Consider the following 16878-nt stretch of genomic DNA (forward strand, 5'->3'; position numbering starts at 1 on the left):
TATACACATATACACACATACATACACAAACACACATACATGTCATACGTGGATATACATATACATATACAGAAACACATACACACATATAGACACATACACACTCACATATACAGAAACACATGTACACACATACATATACAAAACATATATACACATACACACATGCACATTCACATACACATACATACACAAACACCCATACACATACATACATGCATATATACACACATACAAACATATACATACACACATACCTATACAAACACACACATATATATATACATACACAAGCACATATACATACATAATATGTATATACATACATAATATGTATATACATACATACATACTTACATTCGTACATACACAGACATATGCAAACATGTAATCATGTATTTAAGTTAGGATTACATATTCCTCCCACCAAAAGACTGGAACGTTGGAGGCTATGCTATTTGAAAATATGGGAATTTCTCTTCCTGAGATGAAACCAAGTCCGAGAAGGAACAGGGGTCAAAGCTAGAGGGTTTGACTCAGGTCACATGTGTGATGAGCACAGCTGCCCCCTGACTATGTGCTGAGCTGTAAAGTCAAGGCTTAGACGGGCCTGGCCTTTGTCCACTCAGTGGCCCAGAATTGGCATCTGTGAGATCAACGGTCTGTTTGCTCATCCACTGGGTGCTAGGTGAGGTCTGGGGCAGGGGGCTGCCCCTCATACCTGGCCCAGTGGGCTCACGACGGTGCTTGTTACAACTTGTTCTTCTTTAGTGTCTCTTCTGCCATCCCCACCACTGTCATACAATCTCAGGATGAGGACCGACCTTGACAGAGATTGGCTGGGCTGCGGCCAGTCCTCTGAGAGAGAAAGGGCAGAGCAATCTCCCCGTGTTTGGTGTCAGTCAGAACATCTTTGGGCAGGGCCTCCACCAAAAGCAAAGCTGTCCTTTGAGGGCCTTTCTAGTTGGTATCTGGCAGGCGGAAATTTTGTGTAAAACTTCCTCGATGTAATAACTCTTTCATAGCTGAAGAGAAATTTAGAATGATTAATTACAGCAGTCTATTGTTCCGGTGTTTATTCAGTCCACCTGGAAGTTCACTGTCAATAGCTTGTATGTTCAAGACTTACGTTTAATTATACCATCTGATCTCAGGAATATTTAATAGCTGCGCACAAATGCAGATGGCCCAGATAGTGCGGGGTCAGATTTTTATTCCTTTGTCACTGATGCTGATTTGCCCTGTACTGTGTATTATTTCATTTTTGGCTGTGGGGGATTAACTCACCTTCAATTTAAGATCAGCACGCCTAAGACACCCCAGGTTACAAGGTAGAACCTGCCCATGTGAGCTGACAAGCACAATGATGATTTTCACACAGATCTGAGAGGTTATCAATAACGCTTTATTTCCATCTAGTTTTCCAAACACAATAGTAGTTATTATTGTATTTGTTTTACAGACGTTGACTCTTATCTACCTAATAGGTAGCCTGAAAGGCAGATGACCAATCAGATCTGGCATAGCTCCCGCCCTGATCATGGGGACCCCAATCAGGATCATTATTCCTGGTTTACAGATAAACCACGTGACCTACTCAACGCAGCGGGGAGCTGTGAGCCTCAAGTCTGTCTTCCTGGCCCGTTGGCCACATCAGCTTCAGCGTGCTATGCAGCCTCATTTTCCAGATGAGGAAACTGAGGTTTGCTCACTCAGCTGTTATCATATAGAAGAAGACTGACCCTCCAGCCCACACTGTCTCGTTAGAAGGCCTGTTTATGGCCCACTGTACTGGGCTGTCTCCCAATGCAAGGAGACCAACTAAGGCTGCACGTGACAACCAAGCACCCTTACTCCCTTGTCTGATCACCATAGTCATTTCTTGCATTTTGTTGTGATCCATCCCCCCACCCTCCTCCTACAGTTTAGGCAAGGGGGACCAGCCCCCTACCTCCTTGTTGCCTTTGAGGACTGGATCACAGATCACACTGCCTGCTGAGGAAGTTGCCCAGTGTGGCTAAATCTAGGCTCTGTAACACTGACGTCTATCCCCGCAGAAGGCCCTCTTGGCGCTCTGTGGCGGTTGGCGGGTTGTCCCTTTCATCTGCTGAGAATGTGCTTCAGTCCAGCCCCTTGCCTTTACGAGACAGTTTCCCTGCTCTGTAAGGAGCCAACTCCTCTCCATCTGAAGATGATTTCCCATTTCTCTAAATAGTAACTCACATTTGTGGTGGAAGGCAAAGAGTCTATCAGTGTCTGTGGATAACAAGGAACAGTCACTCAGAGTTGAAATGCTGCCAGTCTGTATAATCTCGAGCATTTTAAACCTTGAGAGTTTTAAAGCGAAGAGATTCATTATTTCTAGCCACCAAGTATCTTTTGGATTTCTGAAGGAAAGTTTATGTTAATTCAGTACTAGCCTTTTTTTGAATCGCAAACTCAGGTAAAGGGCCTTAAACTTGACTTGGGTGTCCCCTCTGCCGTATCTATTAAGGTCAGTAAGCATCAGATAAATATCCAGATGTATTTAATTATTTCCACTCAAGGAAGTATGTCCTATTTAGATAATCTTTAAATAAATTGTTTCCAAACTGAACAAATAAACAAAACATAGCTGAAACCCAACGGCTTCAACTGCCTAGAAAAGGCCTAGAGGCTTTAAAAGAGGAAATAGCCTAGGAAAAAAAATCCGAGTCTTATTATGTATTCATTTTTATTTTGAGAAATGAACCTAAATTGACTCTTCAGGTTTTCTTTTAATTAAGCTGTTAATTTTCAAAGAACAAGAGTCAATAGGAGAATTTTATACCTGTTCCAAACACACTTTACCTTTGATGTGTTTTAAATATGGAACAAACCATCAGGAGTATTTTGTTTTTGTTGTTTGTTCTGTTTTAAGATAAGAATGTAAGAATGAGGACTGGAGGGATAGTGCAGAGATTAGGGAGAGGTACTGCACCTTCAGAGGTAGGGGAGTTCAGTTCCCAGCACCCACATTGGATGGCCCTCAGCTTCCTGCAATTCCAGCTCTAGGAGATCTGATGCCCTCTCTGGCCCCTGCAGGCACCTGCTCTCATGTGAACACACACACACACACACACACACACACACACACACACACACACACACACACAAAAAAAAAAAAAGAGAGAGAGAGAGAGAGACAGAGACAGAGAGACAGAGACAGAGACAGGAGAGGAGAGAGAGAGAGGGAGAGGAGAGAGATACACTGATACACTTAAAAATTAATCTTATAAAAAATTGATGGACGTGTACTGAAAGTCTTCTGTCATAGTGTCCTCCTAAATAGTTTCCTCACGTAATCTCACACTTCTGTGATCAGGTTATTATAATAGTCCCCTCATGGATGAGCAAACCCAGGCTCTGTGTGGTCAAAGCCAAGTAGGGAGTTGAAATTCTCTCTCAGAGCTAATCCTGACCTGATTCTAAACATCCCAAAGTCCATCTACATGCAAATATACTAACTGTCCTATAAAAAAAAAAGCCAGTTTGGTTAGTTTTTAAAATTAGCATAAAAAATTTAAGCTAACAAATAAAATCAATTAAGTGAAATTTGCTTATGATTCTGGTAGTTAACTTTTGAGTGGGATTAAAACAGCACACAGTCTTCATGTTGAAAATAGTAACAAATTTACCTTCTTATCCCTGTCCAGTCTGCTCTGGACACACCCAATTGCACGAGGTCCAGGAGGCTATGGCATGGTTGGGCCTAGTTAGGTCTGGCATAGCTGACCCCTTGGGTATACCAGGTGGTATAGGCTCAAAGGGGGAGAAGGGAAACAAAACAAAACAAAATTGCCTTCTCTTTTCTTATACAAATGGACATTGGCCTTTTAATAAACTTCTCAGCCTTGAGTTTCCACCTCTCAGAAACCCACTGAGATACTTCAAAGGCATTGTGAGCTCTCTGCATTTAGCCTCGATCAGTTTTTTGCCCCGATTTATTTATTATCGACACCTGTGGGGAGCATGAAGCCACAGCCCTAACATATGACACATCTTAAAAATTAATAATTAATTAATTAATTCACTTTACATCCTGGAAGTTGCCTCATCCCTCTTCGCCTCCCAGCCCCACCCTCCTTCCCTCCTTCCTTCCCCCTCCCCCCTCCCTTATTCCGCAGAAAAGGGGAGCCTTCCTACTCACCCTCCCCAGTTCATCAAGTTGCATCAGGACTGAGTACATCCTCTTCCTCTGTGGCCTGGCAAGGCAGCCCTGACAGGGGGAAGTAATTGAAAAGCTGCCAAGAGAGTCCATGACAGAGAGAGCCTCTGCTTTCCTCAATAGAGGACCCACATGAAGCCTGAGCTGCCTATAGAGTTTGTCTTTGAGGAAGGGCTATGTCCAGTCAATGCAAGGTCCTTGGTTGGTGCCTCAGTTTCAGCAGGCCCCTCCAGGCCCTGGTCAGCTGGCCTGTTACCTTTCAGGTCTCATCCCCTACTCCCCACCCCCCAGTTTTCCACTAGGCTGTGAATCTCAGCATCTGTTTCGGAGCCACTACTGGGTACAGCCTCTCCGAGGACAACTCTGATAGCCTCCTGCCTGCAAGCATAGCAGAGTACTGTTAATAGTGTCAGGGGTTGGTTCTCTGCCATGGGGTGGGTCTTGGGTTGGACCAGACATTGGTTGGACATTCGCTCAATCTCTGCTCTATCTGCTCTATCTTTATCCCTGCACATCTTCTAGGCAAGGTGAATTTTGAGTTGAAGTTTTTGTGGGTGGGTTCCTGTTCCCCTCCCTCTACCAGGAGACTTGTCTAGTTAGAGGGTGTCCTCTTCAGTCTCTATAGCCCCTGCTACTAGGAGTCTGTGTTAGAGTCCTTCTCACATCCCCCAGGAGCCTACCCTGACTTAGGTCTTCACCTTGTCACAGAGATGCCCCCGACCACAGTTTCTATTTTCTCTATAGGCCATTTGTCTGCCCAACACTTCCCCCCCGCCCCCAAACCAGGTCTGATCTCTAGCCTCATATCTCTCTCTGTTTCCTCTCCTATCTTGTTCCCTCTCTTCAACCAAATGTCTGTTCTGTTTCCCCTCCTTTGGATCCTCCTTGTTACTTAGCTTCTTTGGGTCTGTGCATTGTAGTATGGTTTATCCTGTATTGTACGGCTAAAATCCACTTATAAGTGAGTATATACCATGTGTGTCTTTCTGGGTCTGGGTTACCTCACTCAGAGTGAACATTTCTAGTTCCATCCATTTGCCTGAAAATTTCATGATTTCTTTGTTTTTAATAGCTGGACAGTATTCCATTGTGTAAATGTACCACAGTTTCTTTATTCTTGGTTGAGGGACACTTAGGTTGTTTCTAGATTCTGGATATTGTGAATAAAGCTGCTATAAGCATAGTTGAGCAAATGTCCTTGTGATATGGTGGAGCATCTTTTGGGAGTATGCCCAGGAGTGGTATGGCTGGGTCTTGAGGTAGAGCTATTCCAAATTTTCTGAGAAAGCCCCAGGTTGATTTCCAAAGTAGTTGTACGAATTTGCCCTCCCACCAGCAATGAAGGAGCGTTTCCCTTTAGACACATCCTTGTCAGCATGTGCTGTCACTTGGGTTTTTTATCTTAGCCATTCTGATGAGTATAAGGTGGGATCTCAGAGTCATTTTGATTGCATTTCCCTAATGACTAAGGACAGTGAACATTTCTTTAAGTGTTTCTTGGCCACTCTAGATCTCTGTATCGAGAATTCTCTGTTTAGCTCTGTGCCCTATTTTTTAATTGGGTTATTTTGTTTGTTGGTGTTTAATGTTTTGAGTTCTTTATATATTTCGGAAAGTAGCCCTTTGTCAGATGTAGGATTGATGAAGGTCTTTTCCCAATCTGTAGACTGCCATTTTGTCCTCTTGACAGTGTCCTTGGCTTTACAGAAGTTTTTCAGTTTCATGAGGTCCCATGTATTAATTGTTGATCTTAGAGCCTGAGCTGTTGGTGTACACATGACACTTTAAAAGAAGAGATTTCAGTGGGATTAAAGCATTTCCCTGTTCTCCTGTTTGGGGTCATCTTGCTGTCAGGAACTCAAGTGTTTGACCTTGAACCTGGATGGCAGTATAGCTTTTCAGCACTCAATCATAGTTGCCGTTGGAATACTTTTGTCCTTGCTCAAGGTTCTTTTCTGTTTTAGTTTTGTACATTAGATGATGTGTCATGCTTCCTTCTGTTCTAGTCAATTGCATGCGCCTCCTCTGTGCTCATGCCAGCCTTGCCCCTTCACTCCCCCATTAGAAACTGCCATGCCATAGCTGGGCGGTGGTGGCGAACGCCTTTAATCTCAGCACTTGCGAGGCAGAGGCAGACGAATTGCTGTGAGTCTGAGGCTAGTCTGAGGCTAGCCTGGTCTACAGAGTGAGTCAAGGCTGTACAGAGAAACCCTGTCTTGAAAGAAAAAAAAGGCGTTCCTTTGACTCTTTCAGAAAGAAAGCCCACTGTGAGGGAAGCACAGAGTCAGGCATTTTTATACTGAAGAAGCATCCCTGAACCATGGCAGCCAGATAAGTAACAGTTACAAGCGAGGTCTACATCTTTTTTTTTTTTTGCAAAGTTATACTCATTAATTGATAGAAGAATATAATTTTAAAGTGTTCAGGGAAGGAATTTTGAAAATACAAAGAATAAATAAAATAAATTCCACTTTGTAAAAATAAGCAAAGTGCATTGTTTTCTAAATGGCCACACTAGAGTTCCCAGTAGAAATATTTATACGTAAGAGAGACAAATGGACCTCATGCACACCCATGTTGTTGTGTTCATTGAGACATCAGGTCTAGAGAGCTCTGGCCTATTTGAGGCCAAAAAGGGAAAACATCGTGGGAGATATTTATTTATTTATTTATTTATTTATTTATTTATTATTTTTATGTCTCATTTTTTTTCTTCTGTGCTGTGTCTTAAGTTCTGGGCTGCGTGTTTGTAAGGCTACAGGAGCTGAAATACTGAATTCTTTTTTATCTTTTTTTTTTTCCAGATCCCAGGCAGGCACAGTCTTCCCCACCGTGGTCCTACGACCAGTCATACCCTTCGTATCTGAGCCAGATGGCGTCCCCATCCATCCACTCCACCACACCACTGTCTTCCACACGGGGCACCGGGCTCCCAGCCATCACCGATGTGCCCAGGCGTATTTCAGGTAAAGACCAAGCTTTAACTAAGACGCCCACCCCTGCATAGGGGCGGGGGTGAGGGCGTGGGAATGGAACAAGTCTGGCTTGTTAACACTCATCTATTGGGGGCAAGCAACAGTAGACACCCATTATTTTGAATTGATGGGGCTATCAAACACTTGAACATTTTTAATTCAAGAGATGAAACTCCATCGGAGATGGCATACTTCTCTTAAGATGCTCTTTAATGCCACCCAGTTAGTGTCCTGCTGAACTGTACCCCATTTGAGGGATCCTGTCTTACTGGGGCATTCTCCCAAAGGCCACATGCCAGGCCTTCCTCTGCTTGTAAGCCAAAGTACACACCACTGGCACCACCCTCTATGTCAAAACCCAGGGGCTCCATAGTAACCGATTCCGGGAGCGATCACCTTCAAACTTAGGATGCTTATGAGAGAGACCTAGTCATTCCCAGCATAGCGAGGCCCAGAGGAGCCTTGAGAGGCAGCACATAGCAGCTCAAGACTAAGGCACACTGTCACTCTGTGTGACAGGCAGCCCCCCGTACTCACAAACCCATCACCCCAAAGGCACCCAAAGCTCGTGGATCGTAGTGGAACCGCGCAACTGAAGTGACCTGGCCAGCAGCAGAAAGAGGCAGAAAATTTCAGTAAAGACTTCAGGTAGACATGCAGAGAGAAGCTAAGGGCCCTCGCCCGGCCATATGAGCTCTGTAAATAAGGAGATCAATCTCTCTGCTCACTCTCATGTAAGGCCCGCACACATTAACCATCAGACACAACTCCACAGGGCCACACAGCCACTGTACCGCATGTCATCTTGTGTCAGCGTTTGGGCCCCAAGCACCTGTTTGACTCCTGGCCAGGTTAATGCCTTTCTCTCTCTCTCTCTCTTTCTCTCCCCCCCCCCCCTGTTTCATTTCTGCTTCTCTCCCTCTATCAATTTTCTGCAAAGCTCGGAGCCGTTACTCTCCCCGCTGCGCCACACCACTGACAAGCTGAAGCTCCACCGGCAGGCTTCCGTTAGTCTCCTCTCCTTTATTTCTTTCAACTTGGGAGGAGGGAAGGCTTTGTTTCTCAAGTGCGTAGCAGGAAAGGGCTCTCTGGTCCTAGTGCCTTCACACTTTCTGCTGCAGATGGACTTCCCGGGGTGAGTAGGGACGGGAGAGGGGTGGAGGGAGAACCGGAAGGTTCTTTGGATAATAACCATGTTACCACATTTTATTGACCACACCGCTGCCTTTGCTTGTGAATCACATGACACCTGTTTGGAACTGGGCCAAGTATAGTGTAGATGTTTAGTTGTCATCTCTCTTGAGTGAAATCACCATCTCCTTTAGGCCACACATCAGTCAGGGACAAGGAGAGGAAGAGGAAGACACGTGGGGCTAGAAAATTCACACAGGGAGGAGGCCCCAGGATTTGATGGAGTTGACTGGCCTGCTTTGATCATTTCTCCTGTATTCCAGATGAAGAATTGATTCTATATAGACCCGAAGGGACCCTTAGATGTGTGTGACCTTGCTTCTGCTTAGGATCACTTTGGGTTTCTATCTGACCAACCCTTTGTAGTTGAAGCAGGTTTTTGCTCCTTAAGAAAGCCCCAGTAGGGATAGAGAGATGGCTCAGCCATTAAGAGCACTTGCTGCTCTTGCAAGGGCGTGAAGTTTGTCTTTCAATGCTCACATTGGGCAGATCAAAAGCACCCATGACTCCAGTTCCAGGGAATCTAATAACCTCTTCTGATCTCCGCAGGTGCCAGGCCGGGCACACACACACATGGTACACCTACATACACTCAGGAAATCCCACATACACAGAAAATAAAAGTAAATAAATCCCTAAAAGAAAGAGTCCCAGAGGACAATGGTAGCTATAGAGACATGAGCCTGTGGCGTTTTCTTAGTGAGGTGTGTTCATCTATGGGCTCACCATGGAAACGGCTATAAACAGCCTTGAACAGACTGCACAATGGGCTAGCCATCAGCGTTTGCTGTTCACACGTGCAATGTGGAACAAGCCGCTTATTTTGATCTCATCGCTTTAACCATTCCCATGATGCAGCCTTCTGGTTCTTTCCATTCTACAGAGAGAGAGAGAGGTAGGGCCTGTAGCTGGCTGGTTATACAGCTGTGTGTTTATCTTAAGCCAGGGCAGCATGAGCCCCTGCTTTATACCGGTTTAAAATTCAGTTCAGTCCAGTTTTTTCCCCTTCTGTGAGCATCTCTGTGGGTTGTGACTGGCAGAGGAGTAACGTGGAGCCAAGGTGGGAGGGTCTGTATAAACACTAAAGAGAACAGAAAATCCCTCCTGTCAGCATGTGGAGGAACAGGAAGGACCAGGCAGCTGTGGACTGTCAGGACTGAGAGAAGCCTGCGCCTCCTGACCTTGCTCTTGGCTGTGGGGCCATGCCTGCCCCACCCGAGCACTACCTGATGGGCTCGGATCGCACCACACCGGGCTTGTTCCGCTCCCCAGGGCTCATCCTGGGAATCATGTTAGAGAGATGGCTGCTTTGTAGGGACCTGAGGGCTGAACGGCACAATTTCTACTTTATTACTATTATTTTCAATATATAAAACCATCCTCAAGATACACGGGGCTGACCTTCCCACAGGCGAGACGGGAAGGTTTTATTTTTTAATTTTTCTGGAAAATAAAACGCACTGGATGGAATCTCTGTGCACCGTGAACAGCCCTCTTGTCTGCCTACTGTGCCTCAGCCTTCTTGTCTGCCTACTGTGGCCACACTCTTGTTTGCCTACCCTTTGCCTGAAACATGGCCAGCTCAAACGCTAACCTCCGTCACTATCTCCAAGAAGCCCATGGTCACCTTCAAGATGCTCTCAGGTCACAGTGCCCCGTCAGAGAGACAGACAAAAGGCTTACAGATGGCGCTGGGTGAGAAGTTGTAGGTTCAGAGCCAAGTTGTACCTCACACAAACATCAGGCAAGGCCCTTAACTGATTAAAACTTAGACTTATAAACTTTTATTAATAGGGTATAATAATGCTTCTGTAAGATTACTAGGAGAGTGCAAACTATTCGGGGTAGACCTGACACAAGGCATGTGGCAGACTAGAGCTGATATATGGAAGCTAAAATGTTTTAAAATTGTGTACCAGTATGTCATTTGCAGGCAAGGCTTGGCTTAAATTAATAACATAAATAGTAAATTAAACTTATTAAAGTAGATTATTTGGCTAATAAAAATGGATGAATACATATCATACTTTAAACAAAAAATTCTTCAGAATATTTTAATATTTAAGTGAGTTAACACTCCCATGGAGTTAAAAAGTTTACCTCACAAAATATATATCACACAGAATTACTAAAGTTTACAATAACTTATTGTTATTAAAGTATAAAGTGAATATTTATAGAGCCAAACTCGGGCCGTTTATAAAAAGTCACCAAAATATTAAGACAAAAATTAATCATGTAATAAAATGGAAATCTTAGGTTGCACTTGTGTTGACTAGGGTAGGGGGATTCTGTTCCAAGACTCATAGGAATAGCAACAGGTAGAAAGATATGTTTCTAAAGAAATTTCAGTTCACCCTAAAATGGTATTCAAAAGCAATACTCTGAACTATTCATTGTCCCCGAAGACCGTTAGAGGGTCCGGCTTCACCCGTTCCTTGGCTTGTGCCCTTTCCTCTAGCTTTTCAAGTGTGGCTTCAGGTTTAGGACCTAAGGAACTCCGACAATGATAATGCATCCTGCTGTGTAGCTCCTGTCATCTTCCTCAGATCCTTTCTGGAAGCCGGGCACTAAGAAGACAAGCTCTAATAAAGCGATGAAGGCGTGCTAACTGTGGTTCATTACAGAGCATGTTGTACTACTAGATACCTTGAAGTTCATAGGTACAATATGTTTAAAAAAAAATCAGGATATTCCCCCTTAATCCCAGGCAGCCTTAAATAGTGTTGTAGGAGCAAGAGCAGTTTATAGGCTCATACCCAACCACTATGTAATTGCCATCTGCTGACAAACAGGTCCCCCTCCATTGTAATGAGTTTGGACCTTACTCAGTCAAGTTCAATGTCTCAGATACCAGCCTCATGACGTTACAGTGCAGCAGCCCTGAACATTCTGGGCTTCTTCCCATAACACGTGTATCACAATAAGTAAGACGGTATATAATAAACTAAGCTTAAGTAGCACCCCAACCCCAAGTGGCTTTGCAGGTGACTGCACATTAGCTTGTCAGTCCAAAAGAGGGCTCCTTACACAGAAGGAGACAGAGGGATTTTTTTTAGTTGTTCCTTAAAGGAACAATTTGTGATAACGCAGGGACCAGAAGGCTGTACATGGCTCAAACCTTAGCAGGGCTTTGCCACATTTATGACTTTTTCATAAAGCTGTTTTCCCCTGCAAGTTTTTTCTTTTACTCTATTGGAGCAAACAGTCTTGAATATCTTTCTTACATATCTTAATATCAAAAGCAATTTCACTCAGCTTCACAGGGATATTGAAGAGGTTTTCATCTTAGTGGCTCTCCATGATGAACTGTGATACCTCCCAAATTCAGCAGGGTAGGCTTTAGCCCAAATGGCTAAAGTCACTGAAAATTATTTTAACGCTACCACAAGATATATAAATTGCCAGTGTAGAGTTGGGGGGACCATTTGATCACTTGAGACATGTTAGGGGGATTAGCCCATGCAATTAAAAACCCAGTGAGGTTTGACAGAGCTTGTTTAAAAGATGTTCCCTTATGTCCCAGGCTTTGTCAAGTCTTCCGAGTTCAGGTTTTGAAATTAACAGCTCTAGTAGCTCAGGCCGTTTGCCTGACTAATCACAGATACATCCACGTGAGCATTCATTTCTACAGAACACGTCTCCACGCCCAGGAGGGAGCAATACCTTCAGGAAGTTAAAAAAGAAAACTCCAGCAATTAGTACTAATAAACCAGAGCGTTAAAACAACTTTAATAAAACACTAGAGATCCTCCATTTTCCCCCCTGCATACCTGCTCTTATATTAAGAACTACCTGTTTGGCAAACACACCTCTGTCTCAGCAGCCACAGGCAAGTAATTAAATTGTATGGGAACCACTGTTATTTTGAAGAGAGTCTCCGTTTAAGGCCATAAAGGGGGAAGTTATTAAATTTAATGGACCCTAAACAAAGGCAAGCCCCATGTGTGTGTGTGTGTTCACAACGGCATGCTCCGTGCTCCTCTCATTTGTGTTCACAACGGCATGATCTGTGCTCCTCAGTGATTGATCTGGGCAATTTCAAAGTCGAAGGTCAGGATTCATCTTGCTTTCCATAAATCTAGTCCATCTTCTGACAAGGGCAGGTGGTGTTTTCATCCCACTTGAGCCTCAGTTTACTCTGGTGCTGGGAGCAACGACATGGTTCCCCCATCCTACCCTGCCAGTTGGAGAGTGTTGGCCCAGGCCACAAGGCTGATGAAGGCTGTTGGCCTGACTAATCTCAGATACTTGTACTTAGCCTTAGGTGCCCCAGGTCAGAGTGTATGTAACCTACACATATGGTTTGACTGATTTAAAAAGAAAAAAAATACATGGATCTTGTCAATTTTTGCAGAGGGGGTGGGGTGGGGTGGGCTTCGCCTCTGGCAATTGTGCAACCACTCACATGTAGGGAAAAGATCTGTTAAAGGAAGGGGGTCATGCTTATATGGAGATGGCAGGCACGTGATTACAAATTTTCCTGTAAGATTTGGTGCAGTCTGCTCTCGCAGACATCCACTTGAGACTGTGTGATCCTTTCACCGGATGTACTGATATTCTCAGACACTGTGGCTGCTGCGACCGTAAAAAAAAAAAAAGCATGGGGACAATTTAGCTGAGGAAAACCCAGTTTTACTTTGTGTCACTAAAGATTCTTTTTACTATTCTTAGACACATCGCTTGGCTTATGGAACAAAGTGACTCAAAATTGCTTATCTGTGTGTCTTGGAATTTTACACGGAGTAAGGTGACATTAGGACTTACCAGATGAATGTCAGTGAGAAAACGGAGTTGCATTATTACTTTTTGTTTTGTTTTGTTTTGATTTTGAGGCAGGGTTTTTCTGTGTGACTTAGCTGTCCTGGACTCCCTTTATAGACTAGGCTGGCTTTGAACTCACAGAGATCTGCCTGCCTCTGGCTCCCTGAGTGCTGGGATGAAAGGCATGCACTGCTGTGCCCTGTCTGCATTATTACTTTTGAAAGCATAGAAGATGCTGATATGCGTGTGTGTGCATATGTATGTATGTATATATACATATATACACATATGTATGATATAAGTTAATATTATTTATGCTTCACCGCAGTTTTACCTTTACTACAGGAAGACTGAGTAGAACACATAGCTTGCATACCCTCCAACCACAACCCAGTGAGTCCTGGAGTTTCTGACTTGCACTGTTACAACTGAACATTGATCCACTGTTATGAAATGGAGCCCATAGTCTACCTTAGGCTCACACTTCATGCTCTGTGGGCCTTGCCAATCCTAGAATATGTACCCGCGGTTGCAAAGTAATATAGAATGGGTCCCCTGCTCTAAACCTGCGCCCCCACGACACCTAACAGCTCTCCTCTTTTTTTCCTTCCAATTCCCCAGAAAGCATAAATATCTTTATCATTTCTGTGGATTTTTAAACTTTTTGAAATTTTGGGAATTAAAAATATATGGTAGAAGAATGCTAGTATCTTTTTTTAAAACTTAAATCTTCTCTCTGTGTGAGTCTTGATTTTCTTTTCCCACAGACGCTATCTGGGACATTTCTTTTTTGTCGTTGTTGTTAGAAAAACTTCATATATATCTTTCTAGGGAAGTGTATCTGTCTTAGGAATGGCGGGTGGTGGCCAAATGGCTTTCAGCATAACTCAGACCGGCTTGTATTTGTTTCTGTTCTTAATTAAAACCTTTTCAGTAGGGCTGGAGAGATAGTTTAGTGGTTAAGATCACTTATTGCTCTTGCAAAAGACCCAGGTTTGGTTCCCAGCACCCACGTGGGAGCTCTCTCACTACCACACCTCCAGCTCCAACGCTAGCATGTGGTGACTGTGGGCTCCTGCATGCACATCGTGTACATAAACTCCTGAAGGAAAAACACTCACAGACATACATTTAAAAATATAAATAAATCTTGATTTATTGTTCTAGGGTTGGGCAGACAGCTTAGTTGGTAAAAAAAAAAAAAAATGTTTGCTTGCAAGAATAGGGACCTGAGCTTGAGCCCCAGAACCCATATAAAACACGGGCATTGTGATACGTGCCTATAATCACATCACTGGGGAGGCAGTGAGTGGATTCCTATGGCTCTCTGGCCAGCCAGCCTAGCCTCATGGGCAAGTTCTAGGCAGGATAGGAGACCCTGTCTCAAAAATAAAGTAGGTGGTTCATGAAGAGTGACACCTGAGGTTGTCCTCTGTCCTCCACAGGCACCCATACATTTTCATGCACGCTCTTCACTCACATGTGCACCCTCCTATAGAAGTGTATATGAGCACACATGCACATGGGTGCACACACATGTAACGCCCCCCCCCCTTCAGACATTTTTCTTGACTTGGCCCACAGGCCAACTCCTTTAGGTGATTATTCATATGGAGTCAAACAGACTCAGTTAAAATCACAGTTTATTCATGCGCTTGCATGGCTGTATTTGCCGTCTCTAGATACAGGTGTTCCCATACTCCCTCAGGTAGCTGGCATCTCTGAGGAACCCCAGCACTGCTTCCCGCTCTACACCAGGACTCGCAGAGCTGGTGTGCACGGCCCTGTGGCCACCTCTCAGGCATCTCAGGCCAGCGCTTTCCTCTTAGCCAGCTGTTCTCTTATCTACGCTGAGCACCATTCTGTCTCCAGCATCTATGTCTGAGAAGATGAATATTGCATGCAAAGCAGCCTTCCGAGGAAGCCGTGGTCCATCACTGAGGGTCTAAGAGACTATCAGGGAAGCAAGCTGCGTGGCTGTCTCCAGTCCACTCTGGGGCTATGTGACATTTCTTTTCACTCAAAGGCAAGCTTTTCAAGGACAGCAGCTAAGCCTTACATCTTGGATCGCCATAGCCAACCACAGTTTCTGATGCTGTAGTTAGTGCTTGGAATGAAACAACAGTGGGAGGGAAAGAAGATAGAACAAACAAACAAACAGACGAGACAGTGAGAAAGATGGGGCGGAAGGGCTGGTGTGATAGTTCACAGAGTAAAAGCACTTGCCGTCAAGCCTAACAGCTGTTGGAACTTATATGACATAGGGGACAACTGACTCCTGTAGGCTGTTCTTTGACTTCCACGTTTGTCCCTGTGTGTGTGTATGTGTGTGTACATGTGTGTGTTTGTGTGAGCACGTGCGCGCTGGTGTGAGGTGAGGGGAGTCATGAATACAGACAGACAGACACACACACACACACTCACACACACACAAATAAATTAATGTGATTAATTTTTAAAAACAAAAAAGGGGGAAAAAAGGGAAAAGAAGATTTTGTTCACCTGGAACAACAAAAGAAGGGCAAAACTGAGAGACTTTTTATTGTTGATAAGGACAGGAAATAACACGGCCAGAGTGTGCATAAGCAGTATATATTTTTATCTCCAACTCTTTTTGCAATGTGTTTCACATTTAGAGCACATATCAAGACTACATCTGTTTCCAGAACTTTCTGCTAACAGTTAGTAATCATGCCAAAACATACTCTAGGTCCAACTTGAAACCGAAGGATCAAATAGAATTTTTGATTTCTAATTTTGGGTCTGACGTTAATTATAGCCATCAGGCAGTTAAGTGTCAGAAGCTTTTTCTGAGAGAGTGATGGAAGTTACATGTGCTCCGTTGTAAGCTGAACGAGACGCTGTTCTGCCAGGACAGAGAGAATGATCTGTTCTTCACAACTGCCTTTTCTCATGAACCCTCACCACTCCTGGCTCCTGGTTCTTAATTTTCCTGATACTGTCTCCTTGGCTTCTTACCCCTTTCTGTGTGATAAAGCTTCATGTCACCCGGTTGTCCTGACCCCTGGGTATGCTACCGTTGTCCTTCTTTGTGCCTGGTACTCAGGATCAATCTCCGCCTTTATTCTCAGCCCCTGCGCTTGCAGGCTGCAATGGCCATTTGTGTAATTCAGGCGGTTTCTGCCTGCTAAGGAAGCCTTCGATTTAAATCAACACCCTGCGCGCTGTTGGCCTTTTACGTGCTTCCTGTGACGCACGTCTTCCTTCAGTTACTTCAAGTCAACTCAGTAAGTGGTTCTCAGGGCTGGAGAGATGGCTCAGTGGTTAAGAGCACTGGCTATTCTTCCAGAAGACCCAGGTTCAAATCCCAGCACCCACACGGCAGCTCACAACTGTCTGTAATTCCAGTTCCAGAGGATCGGACACCCTCACACAGACATACATGGAGGCAGAATGCCAGTGTAAAATTTAAGAACATGGTTCTCAGGTACCGACATGTGCCAAGGCAGGTGAGGCAATGCAGACCTAGAAAGACCTAGAATGTGGAGTCTCTATGCTGGAGAGGCATTCACTCTTCTCATCTAGGAGACATGCCACGGCCAGCTAGGAGGATATATCACAGCCATGTTGTGATGTAGTCCAGGATAGGATGGGCCAGCATGAGCCACAGATGCTCGGGAGTCTTAGGGAGAAGAGATATTTTCTGCTCTATTAACTTATAGTCAACTTAAAGCCAATGCCTTTAGAAAAAAAATTTTTTAAATCATATTTTTAAAAAAGAGAGATTATCCTTTTATTCCA

General features: G+C 44.2%; 1 protein-coding gene across 7 annotated transcripts in view; it reads left to right on the plus strand.

Moving 5' to 3' along the window:
• The window catches only part of RUNX2 (RUNX family transcription factor 2), a 316982-nt gene that overhangs the window by 164952 nt on the left and 135152 nt on the right, over positions 1-16878 (plus strand). For all 7 annotated transcript variants that reach the window (XM_084754833.1, XM_084754828.1, XM_084754829.1 and 4 more), the window contains one exon: positions 6991-7152. In XM_084754833.1, coding sequence (XP_084610959.1) covers positions 6991-7152 — 162 coding nt within the window. The remainder of the gene's footprint in view (positions 1-6990; positions 7153-16878) is intronic.

Source organism: Acomys minous (genome assembly GCF_964271855.1).
Source record: "Acomys minous genome assembly, chromosome: 13".
In the NCBI taxonomy this organism is placed as follows: Eukaryota; Metazoa; Chordata; class Mammalia; order Rodentia; family Muridae; genus Acomys; species Acomys minous.